General features: G+C 39.0%; 1 protein-coding gene across 1 annotated transcript in view; it reads left to right on the forward strand.

Moving 5' to 3' along the window:
- Window positions 1–22,678, forward strand: part of CORIN (corin, serine peptidase) — a 126,681-nt gene that overhangs the window by 28,427 nt on the left and 75,576 nt on the right. Inside the window, exon 4 of the mRNA XM_004681309.2 lies at window positions 283–464. Coding sequence (XP_004681366.1) covers window positions 283–464 — 182 coding nt within the window. The remainder of the gene's footprint in view (window positions 1–282; window positions 465–22,678) is intronic.

The following is a 22,678-nucleotide window of genomic DNA, read 5'->3' on the forward strand; positions in this document are numbered from 1 at the left end:
TTTTTTTTTTTTTGGTTGACAGCTTTCCTTTAGCATGGGAAATCTAAAAAGTTCTTTTGGATAAATTCTTCTACAAGAGATAATTAGATGATATGTTATGAAGGTAGCTTATTTCTTCTGGAATCACAATTGGGTGACAGAAAATCTTTACTATAGTACTCAGTGTAGAAATTTAGGTGTTGACTGTAGTTAAATATAAATTATGATACGATAGCAGCACTGATGACCAAATTCAAATTCATCTGTAAATATATTAATTTTCACCTTTCTCTTTTCTTCTAGTCATGGACTCCTGCCCTGCAGGTCCTTCTGCGAGGCTGCGAAAGAGGGCTGTGAATCAGTCCTGGGGATGGTGAACTCCTCCTGGCCAGATTTCTTCAAATGCTCCCAGTTTAGAAATGAAACGGAAAGCAGCAACGTCAGCAGAATTTGCTTTTCACCACAACAGGAAAAAGGAAAACAACGTAGGTGTCTGTGTTCCATTTCACATTCATGTGTTTTTATTGAAGTATGACATTCATGGAAGGATGTTTTCTAATCATGTGTGCAAGTCAGTCAATTTTAACAAAATATGACCAGACTCATGTAACCAGCACCCAGATCAAGAAATAGAGTATTGGCAACATTTTAGGACGCACTCCTAGCGATCTCAAGCACCACAAAGAAACCTCTATACGGAGGTCTGTGCTGTCGGGTAGCCAGGCTTCGCCCTGGACTTCACCTCAGAGGAGCTGTGAAGTGTGTCCTCACACACTCTCATTGTTGTATAACATTCTAGTTTATGGTCATGCACAATACTTGTGTTTCTGTTGTTGATGGACATTTGAGCTGTGTCTGATGACAACAAATAGTGATGCTGTGACTATTCTTGTACTTATCTTTGGTTGGACATGGTAGGCATCTGTTCAGAGAAATATTTTTGAAATGGCTGCAACAGTTTATATCCTACATCTAGCAGACATAAATATCCCAACTAGTAGGATATAACTATCCTAAATATTATACTAGTAGCTAGTTGTGAACGTGGAAGGTGCTCCAGCTCCTTCCCAACAATGGGCATTGTCAAATGTTTTCCTTTTAGCCTTTCTGGTGACAGCCTCTTGGTACCTTTTTGTGGTTTTTAAGATGCATTTTTGTTGATGAATTTGATGAAATGTTCTTTTTTGTTGTTGTTGTTGAGTTTCCCCTTTTGTGAATTTTACCATTTGATTAGTCATCTATCTTTTTGCTCTTAGTTTGAGGTCCTTCATGTGTCTTGGATAGAAGTCATCTGTGAGATACATGTATTGTGAAGCTCTCTTTACATTGTAGCTTCTACATACCATATTTTACTGTTTTCTGTTATGAAATAGAAAGTTTTAAGTTTTAAGGGTTCATAATTACCAATATTTTCTTTTGTGATTCACTTCTTATGTCTTATCTAAGAGACCTTTGCCTACCTCTTCCCCTAAACATAGAAGTGTTACTTTTGTGTTTTCCTCTTGGAGGTTTAGAGTTTTAACATTTCCCTTTATATCTGCCATTATTCTGGAATTAAGTTGCATTTATGATGAGAATTGTTCTTTTTCCCTATGTACATTCAGTTGACCGACAACTGCTAACTCACTTTACTTCCAGAGCAACCCTCTGGAGAAGGTTGGGCTCCAGTCATTCTAGGGTTATTTTAAATTTCTCTCTCCCTCCCCCACATTGGCTTTATGTTTACCCAGTAGTACACCACCCCGGGACCATACTGGGATTCAGTTACTCATCCTTGAATGCTGCCCTCTGCTACAGCAACCTTCTCAGAAAGAGCTTTCAAAATGTCTTCAGATTGCATTGAACCTAAATCCGCAATCTGTTACAGCTGCTTTTCCTAAAATATTATTCTGTAAGTTCAATTCATTTTCTCTTAGCATCCTTTCAATCAGCGATAATGCTGGGGGTATTTGTTCTCAGGTGGAAGAGTATGCAGTTGTTTTAACCTTCCTATTATATATAAATGATAAGTTTTCTGGTAAAATAAATAGTGTACTAGAGTGAAAATACTGTGGGAACTCTTCTCCAGAGGTTTTAAAATAAACGTTACTTGTGTTTCCATAGTTGAGTTGTGAGAACTCAGGGGGCTGATGATCAACACTCAACAACCATGTCAGAGTTTCTGGCTAATCCTTTACACTACCTTGTCTGTAATTGTATATGTGAAATAGTTTTTAAATGGTATTTTGGTGGGCCAAGAGAGACTGTCCCTGCCATGAAAGAGTCTCAGCTATTTATCCTTTCATTTCCTTCTTCCTAGTATTTTATTTGCTTTATAGCTCTGGTTGCTGATAGCAACCATTTCAATGTATTAGTGCAATTTAGCAAAATTGGTGTTTCAGGATCTTAGGAAAACATGTTTGCTGAATTTCCCCTATTGAATTGTGTGTTCATTTGAGAGAAAATGCAATACTATTGGCATACTATTATTTTTTTTAGCTACTTGGTACCAGTATTTTGTGGGTGAGAGATTTTTATAGATAGCATCAATGAACTATTAAATAAGTAATGTATTTTTCATTATATGAATAGTCTTAAATATGAAGAATTCCTAGAATTTCAATTTTTCTTACATATATAATTTCAAATTATTTTAAAATTTAAATTACTAAAACATTTCTTTCTTCTACATGTATATGCTTCTTTCATAGACACAAAAAATTACATTATACTTAAGCCCTGACTGTTTTACTTAATAACTGTGTAATCTTGAATAAGTTTATTAAGCCATTTAAACTTTTCTTTTTCTTAACTTTACAGCAGGAATAACAACACTCGAGTAGGAGAAATGTTTTATAGACTAAATGAGGATGTATTTGAAGGGATTTTTGGAGCCTATAATGCACTATTATATGTAAATGATTTACTTTAATAAACATTGAAGCATATTCTATGTTCCAGTCAGTTTACTGGGAACTGATAAAGATGACAAACACATTTTTAAAGAGCTCACAGACCAGAGGAGAGAGAGCTATATAAGCATAAAAGCAGAGCCCAAGACAAGGATTTAAGCACAAATAGTAAACAGTCATGTGTCCTTAACAGTGTTTCAAGTCAGCAAGGAATCACACTTACACAGATGGTGGCAGGCGGTTATACCTTTTAGTCTAGTAGACTGTAGGTTAAACCTTTTAGCATGGTAGACTATACTTCTAGATTTGTGTAATTAAGCTCTCTGATGTTCACACGATAGTGATATCACCCAACAGCTCATTTCTCAGAATGTGTCTCCATTGTTAATGATGCATAACTATCTAGAAAGTCATGGGACAGTGTTGGGGTGAGTGGGAAGATGACCCACAAAGGGAAGAATACCAACAAAGGCAAATTATTGAACTAGTTAAAACAGTTGACAATTGGAACTGAATTTCATGGGAAAATCTGGGAATTTGGCATTGGAATATGGCTCAGAATTTTTCCACTAAACGGATGCAGTAGTGGGGTATGTGCTTCCTTCAGCCTTTGAAACTTGTATTTTATGCTCTTACCCACGAGTTAACTATGTCCTGTTCGAGCAGAAACATGGATTTGAAGGAGGAAGTACAAAACTTGGCTGCACCCAGCAGTGGAAAGTTGTTGCCCTTATTTATTTCTCCCTCATCTTCTCACCATCTTAACCTTTGGTTCTAGAACACGACTCTGTTTTAATCTTCTTTCACCCCTCTGTTCATAGTTCTATTCTTTCTTTTACTTGACCATTTAACTTCTGATATTCCATAGGATCTTAGTCTCAGTTCTCTTTACTCAACATTATAGACATTTTCTCTGGGACCGCTCATACTTGCTGGACCACATAAGTACACAACACTCTTCAATTATATTTCATCTGCAATTTTCTTCTATTTTTACCAAGCTTCAGAACCATATTTTACTGCTCTTGCTTCTATGTCTTAAGCAAAATTACTTTTTTTTCTAGGTTGTAAGAATTTTCATCTTATTGCTAAATCCCATGGGAAGTTCTCAGTTTTCCTCTAAATTGATATCTGCAGTATATGCCCTCCTTCCTGATAAATTCCCTTCCCTTGGCTCCTAGGTAGGCTTTCCTCATCTGGTTACTAATATTTAGCAACCTTTGATATTTTCTCCTTATTTTTCTCACCTTTAAATATTCACATGCCCCACTGGTGACCTGGTGATGGGGAACCCGCAGGGATTACAATTGAGATGAAAATAAATAAATAAATAAACTGTTTTTTTTTTAAAAAAAATTCATGTGCCCATGGCTACTCCTCAGACCTCTCCTCCTTTGATGATCTCATTTAGACTGGTGGCTTTCAATATTACTGGACTCTGGACCTGGGTGCATGTGGATACTAAAGGTGTGTGCGTGCGCACACACATATGCAAGATCTGCTTTCTACTTATTTCTATTTGAGTGTGTAAGAGACATGACAGACATAACAGGTACTGAACTGAGGCGATACTGTCCCCAAATCTGCTTATTTCCAGCTTCCCCTCTCCATCAATAACAGCTTCTTTCTTTCCATTCCTGCAGTCATAAGACTTTGGATTTCCTTGATTCCTCTCATTCTCTCCAACACCATGTCTTATCATCAGCAAATCTGATCGTCTCTACCGTTATCTACTATACTGAAGTCTTTGGTATTGGAGAGAGCTGGGGCAATTCATTCCAGGGCTGTCTGCAGCCGAAAACCTGAGGCTGCTCAGGTGCTTTATATAGAATAGTGTAGTAATTGTATATAACCTGCCCTCATCTTCCAATTCTTTAAATTGATTTTAGATTACTTATAATATCCAATACAGTGTAAATGCTATATGAATAGTTGTTGTGCTGTACTATTTAAGGACTAATGACAAGAAAAATGTCTGTACATGTTCTTTGTAGATGTAATCATCATTTCTCTAACTATATAGTGTGTATTTTTGATCTAAAGTTTGTTGAATTCACAGAGGTGGCACCCAGGATATGAGGGCATATAATCTGACCAGTACTTAACACCGTCACAACCACCACCTAGCCCAGTCCCCTTAACACCTTCCTACATTAGCTTCTTTGCTGCTTCTGTCTCCATGCAGCAGAATATGTCCTTTTGGATACCCAAATACTGTTAAGTTTTTTAAAATTCACATATCTCCTCTCCAGGTTTTTAAAGATTTCCCATCATACTCAATATAAAAGCCACAACTGTAAAAAAGCACCAATCAAACGAACTTGATATTAATCATTTCTCTCGGAGTTGTGCAAGTTAATGCTCCTGCCCTGCATTATTGAACCCCAGTACCTTTCGGTCTCTCTCTAACGATTGGCCTTTTTGTTTGTTTTAGGCTCCATATCTTCTACCTATGGTGGCCTGTCCCTGATATTACTTCTCAGGTCTTTTAAGCATGTCTGTCGGGCTGTAGCATAGGGTGGGTTTGGGAGCATGGTAAAGGTAAGGTAAGGAAGAGAATCTCTTAAGAGGAATGTTTTTTGTATTGTTGTTATTTGGGTATTAGTAGGGCTAAAGACCTGGGAGAATTTTTAATAAACTTTGTGATCAACTTCCCTGGTGCTTGAATTTCATTTTATTGTAAATAGAATTTTGAAGCTTTAAAAAGCCACCTGGAGTTCTTAATAACTTCTTTTGATCTGAGAATTACAAGAAATACTTGTCTTGTGGATTTCTGCTGCTTTCCTGTGAGCAACACTCCTGTTTTGACTTTGCTATGCCACATTCCCAGCATAGAGAAGCAGTGCCAAACCTAACAGACTTCTTGTTGAGCCTAAATGCTACCTGTTTTCTTTGGGCCTAGTAATTCTTGTTTATAGATCATTTGAGATTAGGTTTCCATTTCATGCCAGAGATTGTTTTGCTTGAGGTGGTACATTGGTTCATAAAATAGAAATATTGAGGTTTCCTTTTCTCAGCTGTGTTTGTTCTTCTCTCTCTCTTGGAAGGTGGCTGCATGACTTACAAGTTAACAATTCAGAAGCCCAAAATGTAGGTTGATCTCTGTGCTTCATATAGGGCATATTTTGTTCAGTGACAGAGATCAAGGGCATCCACATTTTGTGCAGTTTTGTGCCTCAAATTAAAAAATCCCACATGCATAGTCTTACAAATAATGATAAAATACAGGACTTTTTAGTTATAAAACAAATGTATACATTTTTGATAATAATAATAATCACAAACCTGTAAGCTTATTTTGGTTAATAATCAGTTTGATCACTTCATGTTAATCATTTACATCTGAATAATTAAAAGTATCATCATCATCTGTTTTAATTCTAAGTCCAGATTTAATGTAATCACAGTAGACTGATCTCTACTGAACCAGATGGTGTATAAACATTGCTGTTTTTTTTCCCCCTACATAGTTAGAAATCTTTGATTAGTTCTTTGTTTGAAATTTGCCTACCAAAAGATACAGGAAAGGATAATGTGTGTGTGATTTTGGTGGACAGAGTACCGTAAGTTCGATCACTTGTCCTTGATATTGGACAATGATTTAATAATTGCCCAGTAGTTTAGAGAAGCTAGAGTTAGGACTCTAAATTCTGGGCCACTGTGAGAAACTAAAATGAGTTAGAATCATTACATCAAGATCTGAATCTTTACTAAAATTGTGATTCAATTATGCCAAATAGCATTGCTACCTTCATAACTTCAATTCCAGTGAGCTCAGTAATTGAAAAACAATTGCATTCTCCATTTTCATCTGCCAGTTCTTAACGTTTATTTTGTGTCTGGCCCCTCCTGCACACATTTAAACAAAATGAGGCAAACTGTCATTGAGGAGGAAATGCAACATAATGTTTAGAGACCTGGCTTTCCCAATACTTTTGCTTATGTGATCCTAAAAATTTTGAAAAATTATACACCTATTGCACAGCTTCAAGTTAATATGTAAACATTTGAACTAGTGAATATAAATAGTTGTTAAAGAATATAATTTAAAAGATCTAACAACTGACTTATAAAATTGAAGCTGTTCTATTAGTCTTTTAAAAATCTCCAGTGGTGGTCCCTCCCTGGTGGTGCAATGGGTTAGGATGCAGCACTGTAAGCTGGATGCAGCTGCTTCAGTGTGAGTTTGCTCCCTGGGCTGGAGGTGACTCACATGGCACACAGACCTCTTCTGGCCCACCCACTGCTCCCCTCAGCAGTGTACTTTGTCAGTCTGCCTGTTCTGCTCCCCGCTCTGTCTCTGGTAAAATCTCTCACCACTCCTGCACCTCTGGCTTGTACCCCATTTCTGTATGCATAAATAAATAAATCTTTTTTAAAAAGTCATATTAAAAAAAAAAACAGGACTTGGCATTCTCAGCGAATTTTACAATGTATTTCTTTCTCCCTGAACTCTTATTACTAATCTCTTCTCCCACAGAATTTCATTCTAGTGTAATCTCTTTTTAATGTTTAGAATTATTTTTACTGCCCCAATGTACATTTCTACAACAAAGCCATGTATAAAAATAGAAGTAATTGCCTTAAAGATTTTCTCTCATTCATGAGACCCTCAATATCAAAACATCCCTCCTTGATTATTTTCATAATAATTGTGACTTTAATTTATTTTAAGATCTTGGAGATTTGGGAAGATGGTAGGCTTGAAGAGGATTGAGCCCTTTCCCTGTGCCTTGCTCGATGTCTTTCTTCTATTTGCTGTTGTTTCAGTAGAATTTTTAAAAACTTTCTTTTCTAAAAAAATTTTGGAGTGGTTTCTTGCTTCACTCTCAAGAGGAACATCTATCAGTTGATCAATGGACACACTCTGAAGGAGTCCAGGTTGGGGTGATGGGAAGTTTCCCTTGTACTTCAGACCCAACACAGACTGTACCAGAGGCAACATGGAGCATGTTCATGGAGGTGGGTGGAGAAAACACCTCGAGCCTGTGATCTGGGGACAGGGAATCAGATGATGAGGCTGTTATAGTCACCAGCGGACCTAGGAGAGAACAGTAGAAATAGGTGGAGGCACGCGCCCTTGATTGAGTTGACACCCATATGGCGGAACTGGGATAGTCCCAGCTACAGGAAACAACGGCGCACTTTTCCTGCTCCTCCCCCTCAGGACTGTGCACTGACTGTCAGAGCTTGAACCCCAAGAGCAGGGATATGAGCAGTGCCACAAACACAAAGCAGGGCACTAATCCCAGCATGTTTGTGACATGAATTGGAGCCTCCAGGTCCCTTCCCTTCTCCCTGACACAACAACTGCATGAACAGTTCTCAGTGCCAAAGAATCCAGCAAAGGCAAATCAAGTAAAACCATAGAGCCACCGGCCGGAAAAAGTAATATAGCTCAATTCTTCAAATTGCTGCTGCAGTTACTGGAAAAAAAAATCTGTAAAGTTGCAAAATGGGCAGGTTTGGAATCGTTAGACAAAATGGGCAGACAAAATGAACCATGGCACTTCATACCTCCAGGGAATATTATGCCATGCAGAGAGGGCAACTTTCCAGAATTTAAACATAAAGAGGAAGATTTTACCTCCCTATCAGACAGAGTTCAAATTTGCTACAATAAAGAGACAGATCATCAAAACTCAAAAAAGCAAGTTAAAATGAAATATGAGATCTAAACTTGGAAAAAACAACTCAATAAGATCAGAAATAAAATTAATGACCAAAAGGTAGCAATTGAAACTTTAAATAAGAAAATATCAGAGATGGACGCTCTCTGGTGATGCAGCGGGTTAAAGCGCAGCACTATGAGCCAGCGGCAGCCGCTTCAGTGCAGAGTTCAATCCCCAGCCCGGGAGGTGACCCACATGGCGCAGCAGACCTCTCCTGTCTCACTCACTGCTCCCCTCAGCAGTGTACTTCCTCCATCTGCCTGTTCTGCTCCCCGCTCTGTCTCTGGTGAATCCTCTCACTGCCCCTGTACCTCTGGCCTGTTCCCTGGTTCAGTATGCATAAATAAATAAATCTTAAAAAAAAAAATTCAAAAAACAAAGAAAGCAAATTCCAGGGATTCCGGATGTGAAGTCCAGGGCCTCACACATAGCTCTAGGTGTCTCCTCCACTACCTTCCTTTTGGGGATCTCCCTGAAACTCTCTTCTGATAGAAATAAAAATCTACAGTTTCAGCATTCTCTCACTACCACAAGGGCAAATTGGCAACCTAGACTGCTCCGGGGCCCACTTTTGCAGCAGTCATGTGTCAATACTGGGGCCTTTCCCTCTCCTAGAAAGGTCAAGAGATGAAGCAACTGGGGGGAATTTCCCCCAGGTGCTTTATTTTGTGGCTCCATCCCTCTCACCCTCTCTTGGCCAAGCCTCCTGCCCTGTTTGTGATTTGCTGCCCTGGTTATATATTGGGAGATACCAGTAGAAAAAGAAAATAACTAGAAAACTCAATCCTCACTAGTCTTAAAGTTTGGATGTCCCTTCCCCTTCTGCCTGCTATTTTTGCATTTTGGATATTGTAGAGTTGTTTTATGTGTTCTGTTCATGTTTTTTAGTTACAATTGGAATGAGGGGAGTTGACATATTCTTACTCCATCCTCACTTGAACTGGAAGCTTAGAATTTTACTTCTTTGTAAATTTTGAGATACATATTTAGGTAAAGAGACAAACAGACAAGCAAATCACCTGGCCATGAGTGTTTTGCTTGAACAAAATAAATTTCATTTCACAATGTTCCTTCTCTGTGCTCTTTTGACTTTGTCCTTCAAAGGGTTTGCCTTAGAACAACATATTCTCTGACATTTGGGTAATGATAGCCCTAAATAGCTAAATGAAAAATATTTTGACTTTTCTGTATGTTTGAAACACCAGTTGGTTAGACTCCAGGATTACAGATCATAGCACGTTTGGAATGGTTAAGAGGCATGTCTTTCTTTCACCAACTTAAACAAGGGGCATTGTATAGGAGGAAATGGAAAAGAAAAAACCGGTTCCTCCACCCTGCATGTGGCCTGGGGAAGAGCAATCACAGAAAAATGTAGAAAGTAGCTCTATTCATTTGTAACTTCAGAAAGTCTTCACTTGCCCCTAGAAAGCATATGCCACACTTGAAGTGTGGTTATTGTGGATCCAAACAGACGAGGTTATTCTCCTGGCTCTACTTCTTTAGCAATAATGTAAATAAATTACAAGTGACAGAAATACACATGCAGAGAGACCAGTGATCATGTTGATCTGGATGACAAAGAGAAAGAACAAAAGGTGCTGGGTAATAGGAAATGGGAGTAGTTAAATGTGAAGGGGGTTGGGGGGAGTGGGAGAGCTAGCTGTGGAAATGGATTTTGATTAGAAATTTATAGTTGGAAGTATCAATTACATTTAAGTTAAGCTTTCTCTCTGGTGAATATGGTTTAGATGGTTACAGAATTAAAAAAAAAAAAGTAGTACCAGACTTTCCAATTCAAACATGAGTGCTTTACTAATAGTTTCTAATAATAATGTTATCACATGTAACATTTGCTGAGCATTTAGGATATACTAAGTGGCATGCTGTTTTAGAGACATTACCTTACTCCCCTCACGGCAGCACTTGAACATTATAATTCATCTTCCTGTAGGGACTGCATGTTTGTGTACCCCCAAAATCCACATGTTTAAACCTTAAACTCCCATTGTTGATAGAAATAGGAGAAGAAAGTTTTTTGGATAGTAGGTTTGAATAAACTCATGAGGGTGAATTCCCAACATGGAATCAGTGTCTTTAAAGGGAAAAAAAAGAGACTAAACTTTCTTTTTCTGAGGGTACACCAAGGAGACCAGGTGAGGATGCACCAGGAAAAGGATTCTCACAAGAACTGACTGTGCTGCCAGTCTGAGCTCAGACTTTCAGCCTCTAGAACTGGGAGAAATAGATGCATGTTATGTAAACTACCCAGTCTAAGGTATAGTTGGAGCAGTCTGAGCTAACTCAGACGCTTCCTATTTTGTAGGTGAGAGAACATATGCTCCCAGAGGTTAAATAATTTATGAGACAAAACAATGCAAGCTGATTTGATTGGAGCCATGATACAAAGTAAAATGCAAGTCTCTGTAAATCTTAGCAAGAAAGCAAGTAGAATTCTATTCTACTGAAATCATTTTAAATGGAAAGAAGAGAAAATTTTAGATACATGTGAGATTGGTCACTGAAAAGTCTTGGGTAACTTGTCCCACTACTTTTGTCCACTTTGGTCTGAGGGTTGATGTTTCTGGGCTTGCCTCAGACTCACTCAGCCATTGGCTCCATGGGATCTAGCTATTTACTCCATAGGCTTTTCTGAACATTGTTCTTTAGGATTGTTTAGCTGTTTCTAATTTTCTCAATTTGGATTTCTCTGCTAACTATTGCATACAGAATTTTTACAGATATTTATAGGATAAAATCTACACTGGAAAACTTCTTGTTTAACTATGAAATTCAACAGCCGGGGGATTAACATTTGAACATTATACAAAACAATTACTGTTTTGTTGTTATTCCAGAAAACAAAATGGCTTCATATACTTTAATAGCCTTATTTAGAAGACTAAGTTACTAGAAAGTACTAAGTAAAGGGGGATTATTTTTATGCTCTTGTTTGCTGTGAATTCAGCTTCAAGAAATGCATTCGCCCTTTCACTCATCAGTCATTCAGTCACCATTACATGGCAGTCATGCAGAGAGCAAAGATGTAGGGTGCTACTTGCTGAGGTTGTTTCTGGGGTTGAGGACTCAGGAGCAAACGAAAGTTCTGGTCCCAGAGACTCAGACATTGGAAAATTTGGTGAATTACTGGAGAGAGGAAAAGGAAGAAAGAATGATGAAAACCATAGCTGAATTGTGAAGATGTAGAATATGGTGTTTAGATTACTTGCTAAAGTAGAGACCACGGGAAAGAGTAGTTTGGGAGAAAGAATAATTTGGACCACTGAAGCTCCTGGTTATATTTTTGAATTTCAGGTACCTGAAATTCAGGTGGGAAATTTGAGCTGAGGGGACAAGAATTTGTGAATCATTAGGGTATATATTGGACAAGAAATGGATGAACTTATAGAAGGTGTGTGAGAGGAAGAGAGGAAGAGGACACAACATCAGGGCCTTTCAGGTTATAAAGGCACTTTTCATGACATCTGTACTCTGTGACCCACAGAACTCATAGGGAACGATTCAGCTGCTTAAACTTTTTATTATAACACACATTAAGGAATACTAAATCTTCAACTTCTCTTATCCCTCTCAAGTTTTTTCCCTAGTTGTTTATGAAATAGACCCCTCCTGCCCTCCCTGGTGGCACAATGGGTTAAAGCCAGCACTGCAAGCTAGTCACAGCCACTTCAGTATGAGTTCAATCCTCTGCCCCTGAGGTGACCTACATGGCACAGCAGACCTCTCCTGACTCGCTCGCTGCTCCCCTCAGCAGTGTATTTCAGTGGATCAGCCTGTTCTGCTCCTCACTCTGTCTCTGGTGAATCCTCTAATCCACCCCCATCGGTACCCCAGCACTTGTATGCAAAATAAACAAATCTTTAAAAATAAAATAAACCCCTTCAATATTAGACTCAGGAGAATTGAGTCACAAGACTTTCAGAAAAATCATTTGAATAAAAGGAATTCATTGTTTTCAATAAGAATATAGATAATACATAAACATTGTTCGACTTAAGAATTAGAGTTTATTGGTATATAGCTTAAGTTAGCTTATGATGTCATCTGTCCTGTTAAAAGCAAGGCTCTTACAGTAATAATAGCATCACATGCTAAGTGCCAATTAGCTGCGTGTAGCATTGATTGTTTCAGTTAATTTCCTATACAACATATTGGGGTATATACTATTCTTATTTTACAGGTAAGGAAAAACAAAGGCTCATCATTTCACGTTATTGCCTTGCAAAAGAATCTTGATACTCAGTATTTTTTGAATGAGGAGATGAATGAAGGTGCTTTTAGCACTGAAGAAAATACCTTAAGGGACATAAAATTATTCTAGTCTTTTGCATTGCAACTGGCATTCTCATTAGGATTAGTATGATGAGCAACAAAATAAGCAAGCTAATAGGAATGTTTATTGCAGAAAAGGGAATGAGCTTTTAGAAACAGTTGAGTGAGCTAGTGATTTGTGTCACTAACGCTGGGTGTCCATTTTGGCACTTGGCACCAGTCCGATGCCCATAAGCAGTTCTACCAGGCAGGCAGAACTTGGGTTTATTTTTATTCCTACTTTGGATTCTTCCATTTGTTGCTCTGTAATGTCCTCCATAACAGCCCCACCCCACCCCCCACACACCAGCATGTCCTTTCCTTGTTTATCCTTTTCAGTGCATAGCTTGTTTATCACTTCAGGGTGTGATCTGTGGCTATCTATGTCTTTGTTCCTTTCTTATCTAGTCCCTACCCTTCCTGATTTATTCCAGTCCTGATATGGGCCTGGAAGTGACAGCAACTGAAATGCCTACAGCTAGCAATCATAAAATGTAAGAGAATGCCTCTTTGTTTCTATATTTCAGTGTGCTGCAAATGATTTGCGTTTTATTCTATGCCATGTCTCTTATAGGTTTAATAGTTCGAATATAAAATATTCAAGAAAATTAATACGTGGTGGTCTTGGTCCCATTTTATGATCAGTCTCTTTTGTACAGGGCAAATGTCATTAGATTTAAAAATGAAAATTACAAAAGCAATTGGTCATTTAACCTGATACATTTAGATTAAATCACATTTTAAGAGAGAAGTGGGTTGCTGAAAGCCTTCCTTTCAGTGTTGTATGGGGGAGATAACATGGATGAAGGATTGGGGAAGTGCATGAAAGGACTGGATGAAGAATTTCTTGGCTGGAAGAATACAGACTGGTTAGAGGAGAAATGAAAGCTGGGAAAGCTGGAGGGGGCCTTTGAAACTAGGAACCAGGAGGCTGCATTTGATAAGGAGAATAATGGTGAGGCCACTGGCAGGGAGGGTGACCTGGTCACAGCTGTGGGTGAGAGAAAACATTTTTTACCAACTGGAAAAATTGAATATGTACTGGTTTTGCATGCCCGAGTATCTATTAGATCCATTGTTGTTTCTGTGAAAAACCCTGAAGGACATTACAATGGAAAATAAATGAGAAGAAAATTCATGGTCCTAGGATTTCTGGGTTTTGACACAAAACATTATTTATCCATTAGGCAAATTAAACACCACTTCTCTTGTTCAGGGCAGTCATCTTTTTGGTCTCATCCATTTTTTTTTTTTTAAATTGGGCTCTAGCTCCTATTTTAACAGTAATTTTGCTGACAGCATCAGTTACAACTAATAGGCATTTCCTTATTTTCTGATGTAGTGAATATATTCTCTCTTTATATTTTCCAACACATTCCACTTTCAATTAGTTTTTTACTTTTAACAAGTGTGTAAGTGATTTCACGTGCATTAACTTTTTGATAATATTTTTGAAGCATTAATATTTTTGTTTCTTAAGTTGGGACAAAGATAAAATGCCTATTATTGATATTGAAAACTAAAGCTTTTCTTCTATTTACATTTAGTTATAAATTAGCATTGCAAGCTTTATATTTATATAATTATTAAAAACATATTAACACACACATGATTCAACATTTATTTTGGAATGTGATCCTCAATAGATTTACTTAATATTTTTCTTTGCTGTATCAGGTATACCTGTATAAGGTATAGAAAATGACAATGGGGGCCCTACCTGGTGGCACAACAGGTTAAAGCACAGCACTATGAAGCTATCTGCAGCACAAGTTCAATTCCCAGCCAGGGAGGTGACCCACATGGCGTGGCAGACCTTTCCTGACCTACCCGCTGCCCCCCTCAGTATTTCAGTATATCTGCCTGTTCTGCTCCCCACTCTGTCTCTGGTGAATCCTCTCACCCCCATCCCCGCACCTCTGGCCTGTACCCCAGTTCTTGTATGCATAAATAAACAAATCTTTAAAAAAATTGACAATAGGCTGCAATTCTCAGGTAACTGCTCTAATCGTGTTTCTTACAGAGAATAGAGGTGTTTAAATTTGACTAATAACATCAGGTTGACTGAGAGTCCTTTGAATTGCAAAAGTTATATAGGAAGACTTTCCTAGTTTGAACTCGCTTATTCATTGACATAGCTTTACTCTGTGCCTTTGTTCTTCAAAAATCATGCAGTTACACAAAAGTTTGGGTATGTGAAAATCCAAGGATAAGTCAAATGTTGGAAAGTCAAAGTTGCTTGTGCTAATCATTGCATGCTCTGAATAGTCAATGTAAAAACTGAACAGATGTTGGGAGCAAGTTGGCACACGGCAATGGACCTCATCCTCATCGTATGTCACTGGGTTACTCTACGGGTCTCCAGGGTAGATGAGCTTCTAAGTAGCCAATTTACTCTGAGGGAGCAACATAAACATTAGGGAAGACAGAGTACTACATTTGGCTTAATTGGGTATATCAAATGACAATTTGAATAACTCCCATGCAGTTCTGATGCTGAAAAGTTTTCTACTGCTTTCTGTTCTCTTTGGAGAGGTTACCACAAGCCAAACAGAGGCAGAGTTTAGTCTTCTCATGAAGCTTCCTGGGGGGAATTTGAACAATATGCCTTGGCAAACCCATTCCAACCTATCACAGTTCTTAGGAGCAGGAAATTGTCCCTGCCACTAGGACTTCATTTCACCTGTAAGTGAAAGTATAGGAGTACCCTCCCCAACACTCCGTCTACTCCAAATAATTTAAAGATGACTCTTTTCTTACAGTTTAAATTTTGGCTTTATGATAATCTTTTTTTAATATATTAGAGACATCCTAATTTTCACTATTCAGTGATAGTAAAGTGTAACTTGCCTATAAAGAGCTCTACACCTGCCAATATGGAGGCAGGCCCTTTTCCTTACCTCCTTTAATTTCAAAGCACCTTGCATTAGTAGATGTAAGTATGTGCACATCTGTTAAGAGGCAGAACTGGGATTTGAACTCCTTGCTAATGGCAAAGCTCCTTGCTTTTTCCACTGTAGCAACACTGCTTTTCTTCATGTGCTACTTCTGTTTTAATGCAATCATTTCAATGTATGGTAGCATCTCACTTATCCAGACATTGTCATCTAATTGTGCCACCTAAATATTTTTTATTTGCCACCTCTATTTTATTTTAATGCAATTTTATTGAAGTATTGGTGCATTAATACATTATAAGATTTCAGGTGTGCTTTGATATCAGTCGGCATCTGCATCTACTACATAAGTTTACCACTAAAAATCCATTTCCGTGCAATTACCTCTTTAATTCCATTTACCTTCTTCCCCCTTCCCTCATTGTAACCACTAATATGGTATGCCTCACTAATTTGGTCTTAGAGCCTGAAAGTTTATTTTTGCTTTATTTAGTTCATTCGTTTCACTGATGTCTCTATGTCCACTCACTTTACTTTTGAAACAAGTCTAAAAATTTGCTTTTTAAATAAATTTTCCAGAACTCTATAATTAATGACAAGTTGGAAATGGGGAGAGACAGAGCTCTTGATACAGAAATCTCTACATTGGTGCCTTCTGAGATTTAATGTAATGGGGAAGAGCCACTGATTCTAAAAGGCAAGGACCCAGAGAGAACAGCAGTCTGGGGCAACTTTACATAGGGACAACTTCACCCAGGAAACTCCCAGCTGCACTGACAAATTTTTATTGCTCTTTCTAAAGATCTTGGAGTTGCAAGGAAGTGTGAAAAATTATCACACTCAATTTTAGACGGTACTGACCAGTGTTCTCTTTTGCAGAATTTTAATAAATCTTGTCAGACACTAAGAACTTTCACAAATAGACTTCAGTCATGTTACTGTTTTGCTGTGTGGAATATTTTCTTCCTCAGAAGTACAGAGCCTAGGGAAGTACTGGAGTCCAGATTATTGAATAAATCTATGCCTGGATTTCACCTACTTTATCTCACTTTCTGTTCTTCATTGTTGCTAATTCATTGTTCACTTCTGAAAACAGTACTTGAGAGATAAGTAAGTAATTAAAGGTCTGACTTCTTGGTTTTATCTATTACCGGATTGTCTCCATACCTAATTAAAGGTTTAAAATTTTCCATTATCTCTTTTTATCCCCTAGTGCTTAAAGTTTTATTGTTTTCCTTTTATTCTTTTTTCTTCCTCAAAAGATAGTCTATTTTCTTCTTCAGTTTAAAAAACTGTCTTCCCTGATCCACTGTGTATCCATTGTAAAGTTGATATTAGAGATGGAAAACATATTTCTCAAATTGCCAGGCTTATGGGGGTGGAGTGGGGGTGGGGGCAGAGGGTGGGGGAGAGCTGGATCTGGTGCACTTCCTTCCATGTTTTTCTCCTGAACTCAATTCTTAGTTTCTTCTTTCTGAAGCACAGGCAGTTCCCTTCCATGTTGATTCTCTAACCAGTCGCATCTAATTGTCTACTTAGGGGATATTTTAAAACCTCACACATTTTTCTGAGCTAATATTTTATATAATAATTTTCAAAAAAAAAAGGGGGGGCTACAATTACTTGTTGAAGCCAAGAGGTTAGGAATGTTTAGTTAACTTACCCTCATAACTCTGTGGGGAGGGTTGTTTCCCAGTGACACCCCAAACTATTGCAGTATATTTCCTCAAAATAAGTGCCGTGTGTTTTGCTGCCTATATTATCATGCTAATTTAAGAATGTCATGAATAATAAGGAAGGTGAAATTTATTGGAGGTTCACTTGGTGTCTAATTCTGCATTTAATGGTTTGCATGTGTTGAGGTAGATACAGAATTACAGCAGCCTTTAGCCAATAAATGGGCTGAATTTCAGAGAAAAATGTGCAAATTACATATTGCAAACATGCAATGTTTTTTCTCATAGAAGCAAAGCTGTGATTACATCTTTTGGCTGCCCTGGCTTAGCAAGGCCCATTCAGACTCATGGCTGACATGATAAATGAATGTCTCTGTGGGAATGTATACCCTAAATCTTTTCAGGGATGTAGTGGACCTACCTTCTTCCTGGAGTCCTAATTTTCATATCATGGACTTGACTGCATTCTCCTATTGGCCTGATGGACATATGGGAAGGGGGAATAAAACCTCTCCAGATTTATACCCTCTATATTAGTTATAGAAAAACTAACCTGCTGGAATGAAGTGGATCCCGAAATGCATGACTTAAAGAAAATTACATTTTACTTTTCTTTTAAGCAATAGATCGTAGGTGAGTTTTGATTATCTTGTTGCAAAAAGTCATCAGAAGACTTAGGTCCCATCCACTTTTTGTTTCATCAATCCTAGACCATGGTTCTTGTTGGTATTGTGTCTGTGCACCAGCTAGTGGAAGGGTCATTTGCTTGCACTAAGTCCCTTTTAAGCGCATAAAGGAAAAGGAGAATTATCTCCTCCTGTTAAGTTATAGACTTTAGAAACATCACCACACCTATCCTGGTAGGGGCTAAGAAATGCCATCTTTCGCTGGGCAACCAGAGAACTCTCAAACTCTATGACTATGGAAGAGGTGGAGAGCACATCACGCTGAACAGCTGGCCATCCGCACCGTACCCCACTGGTGGGCGCATGTCTAGACAGTGGTCCAACCGGATGGAGTCCAGTGGGTGTGGCAGCAGAGGTGTGGGTGAAGGGTGAATGCAGTGATCCAAGGCTGAGGTTTTGAGGAGCAGTGGGGTCCTGGGGCACTGCCCATGTAACTTCCCAGAAGAGCTTGTTGCAGGCTTGCATCCTCATCTTCCCCACCTTCCTTTTCTTTCTTTCTTTTTCCTTTTTCAAAAGGCTGATGGGAGGGCTGGCTTCCCGGGCAGGTGACCTGTGCTTGGCACAGGGCTCTGTGATCTGAAGGGCCCTGCTTGATTTACTGCTCTGCTGTCACCGTCTAAGTGATTTCATTGTGAAAGCTGTGTTTTGGATGTGAGGTTTGACAGGGTAAGAGACTGTGTGTTTGAGCCTTACTGTTGTAGAAGGTGGTCACCTGTGGAAACCTGACACATGTCAGCTGGCTTGAGGGAGAGGCATGGGTTCTGAGCATTTCACTGCTAGCCCAAGCACATTCACAGGCCTAGGGACTGTAAGGGACCCCAACTGCAGAAGCAAGGCAATGGGAATTAAAGTTGAAGATGGAAATAAGGATGCTATTCACCCAGCCTTCAAAAAGGGACATTCTTCTGTAGTAGCTGGGTGGCCCCAGTGTAATAACAAAAGTCCTTAAAGTGGTATTTAAACACTAAATCGGGCTCATAGATAGAGAGCACACAATGGTGGTTCTCAGAGGCAGGGGTGGGTCTCCGTGCGTGAAATGGGTGAAGGGGGTCAAGAAGGACTAACTTCCACTTATAAAGTACTATAGCTGCATGAGCATGTAAACTCCAATTAGAAACACAAATTGTCTCAGACAGTTGCTAAGTGGTAGAACTTAAAAATTCTTATCAGGAGGGAAAAAAATTGAATGATGGTGATGGATGTTAGCTAAACTTATTGTAGTGATTCTTTCAAATTATATAAATGGTGGAACCTGGAATTAATGTAATGTTATATTCCAATTATAGCTCAATGAAGAAAAATGGAAGTACGGGGCAGGAGGGAAGTTTCAGAGAAAAGATTGGATGTCAGATAGAAGATCAGAGAGATGCTATGTCGCGTCCTTGATCATGAAGGAAAGGAAAAGGACAGGAGTGAGGGGCAGCACAGGGAGCACAGAACAGGGAAAAGGCAAGGAAACAGGTTCTCCCTTAGAGTTATAGAAGGAAAGCCTGACCAGCACCTTGCTAGTGGCCAGGAAAACCCACCATGGACTTCTGACCTCCAGAAATGTGAGAGAATACATTCCCATTGTTTTATGTCACCCAATTGATGATAATTTTCTTAAAGACATTAATAGGAGATAAATACAGAACCCTTGAGTATTTGTATTAAAAGAGCACGGTGTCTGGGCTCAAGTTGCTTGGGTTTTGGCATTTTGCTGTGTGTAGGGTGAATGAAAATGGCTCAGGCTTTTATATCTTCAGGGCTATCGCCTGCAGCTGTGAATGCAGGAGGCACTTGGGAGCTTGCCCGGGGTGCGCATGCGTGGTGATGGACACCTGAAGTATGGTGCGGGCGTGCGTAAGTGGGCGCACCTGAGCGGAGAGACTGAGCATATAAGGGCAGCGTCACACAGGACGGAGCGGGCCGGAGTATAGCCATGAGACGCTGCCAGAGAAAGCCCAAAGAATAAAGGGTCGCAGGCTGGCAGGCCTCCTGGCCACCTGCTCCTCATGTCTGTCCTGCGCCTGGTTGCCTCACTGCAAATGGTGTAGAGAGATCATTCAAAGCCTGAAAAGACCACGGAAGGTCCAGGACTCTCTTTTTCCTGGCTGCCAAGATCCACGGAGAACCTGCCCCGCGCCTTGCTGACACACTGTGTTACTGGGAGTTACTTTTTTCAAACCATGACTTCGTTTCTTGATAATGAAGCGATCACTCCGAGGCTGTATGCAAAGGAAAAATGAGGATAAATCTTGAAGACATTGCCCTGGTAAGTCATGGATGTCTGATGCTGAGCGGAACTTCTAGCAAGGTTAGGGCTTCCCTGCTCCGGTTGTCCTTGAGGGCCTTTACCAGATATGTCTTTGCTGGGGGTTGCCATTCCCTAGATGCCACCCATTCCTGTTTTTGTACTAATTAAAAATGTTTTGAAAATATTTTGAAGGTAAATAACAATGCATTCTCTCGGGAAGTAATGATGGCTGATGAGGGCTTTTTTTCAGCTCTCTTTTAAGATCTCACTGTGATTTCCAACAAGCCAGCCTGTACCTTCTGCAGACAGCCTCTGGAATTCTTGGCTGGTTGAATAAATGAGGAATCCCCAGGAAATGCCTTTTAATTGAAGACTTTTGGCTCAAGTTAAATGAGTAAAATTCAAACTGAGGAATTTCAGCAGGGAAATATTTAGGCAGGGAGACCTCCCAGGAGTACTTTGAATCAAGCCAAATTTTAGAAAAACTAACAGTTTTACTCAAAATTCTTAAAGCAGAGCAGTTTGGAGCTTAGGAAACTAACACTTCAGAAGAACTTTCCTACAGCTGTGAAGTTTCATTTCCGCCTGGGTGCTATGGTGAGACATTCTAGCAGGCATTTGTAATGAGATTATCTTGTAATGAGATCACCTGCTGAAAAATCAATTTGGAGTCCACAAAAATCACATTATTTACAAATTGCAATCCTTCAAAAGTATTAAAAGTCACTTGAAACAAAACAGCTGAATAATAAATTGGGTTTCTGAAGTTATTGGTAGTTATGAAAATATAACATCGATCCTGAGAAGCACAAAGTACCTGTTAGTGGCCCATAATGCAATGAAATATGAGGATTCTATGTTTAAAATGCAAAACGAATTTCAAGGCATGTGCTTTTTATTTTAACACAAACACTGAAAACAAATTACCGTGTTCAAATACTGTCACATCTGGATTGGAAGGACTCGGTGTTTAGGTTTGCGATGTGGTCGCCCTCTGGTGGTGGTTAAAAGAAGTACAGACTTGAAAAGAGAATTCCTTCCCTTGGGCATTTTGCTGGAACTTAAATCTGGAGGACACCTTGGGAAGCCTTGTACTCTATCCCATTAAATAGATCACGCCTCCTTTGGGTAGATGCCTAGGAACAGAAGCCCTAGAATTTGTGGTAGATCTATTTTTAAAATATTAAAATATTTTTAAAATATTCAAAATAGATCTGCATACTCTTCTCCATGGGGGCTGGACCTGCCTACATTTCCCACCACCAGTGCAAGAAGGTTCCTTTACCTTTACTCCACACCATTGCCAAACTTGCTTTTTTTCTTTTTTTTTTTTTTTTTGATGTGGGTCATTCTCAGGGGTCAGATGGTCCCACATTGTGACCCTGATTTTTTTTCTCTGATTACAAGTGCTCCTGAGAAATGTTTCATGTCTGTCCTGTCAGTCATTCTGCATCTCTTGTTTGGAGACTGCCTAGATCAGAATATACATTTTATATTTTGACCATTTCAGCAATATGGGAAGCTTTCTTACTGTAGCAAACATCAGACAATCAGTCTTTAGTCATCCCCTGTGGCCATGTCAAAATCAGTTCAATGATTAGGAAAGCTAACTGGTTTCCCCATCTCTGACATATGTGTTTAGTGTGTTTTGGCCAGAAGTCTCTTCATTTTGGCCACTACATTTTATATCTGCTCTATAAAGATACCAAGTTGAATACAGTCTACTTAGCTACACCGAATGCCCTCCACTTTGGGAACTTCTATGGTGCTAGTAGGAAATAAACAGACAAAAATCACTACCCTTAAGATTACTCTGTGACACCGATAGAGTTTATGAAGACAAACTCCCTAATTTGACTGCCTCCTATATTTAATGCATCGGTATAGCTAAAGATACATGAATGTAAGGGGGAAAACAAGTGATTGAAGAAAATTGCAAAAAAAGGAACTCCAGTAAATAAAGAAGGATGCTAATAGTGCAGAAATTGTGAGCAAAACATCAGTTGTGAGGAACTTTTGATTTCTCTGTAGTAATAATTGACAGTGTGATTTCGTGATGTTTAATTTAACCAGTAATAGACACAAGCAAAGGATGCTCTTTAGAAAAGTCTTCCAGCTGGAACTCAGTGAGTTTTCATGTGAGCTCACCTGGCGAGAGCTCCAGGCTGAGCGCTTCCCTCACAGGATCTATGTGCTGAGTATGGCTGCCATCTTGTGCTCCTGCATGGCAACTGCATATTCCTTCACCTTCTGGCAAAGAAAGAAAATGGCCTTTTTTCAGCTTTATCACCCTTATGCTGAGCTCAGTCTTC

The sequence above is a fragment of the Condylura cristata genome, unplaced genomic scaffold (genome assembly GCF_000260355.1).
Source record: "Condylura cristata isolate star-nosed mole 26May11 unplaced genomic scaffold, ConCri1.0 scaffold00012, whole genome shotgun sequence".
In the NCBI taxonomy this organism is placed as follows: domain Eukaryota; kingdom Metazoa; phylum Chordata; class Mammalia; order Eulipotyphla; family Talpidae; genus Condylura; species Condylura cristata.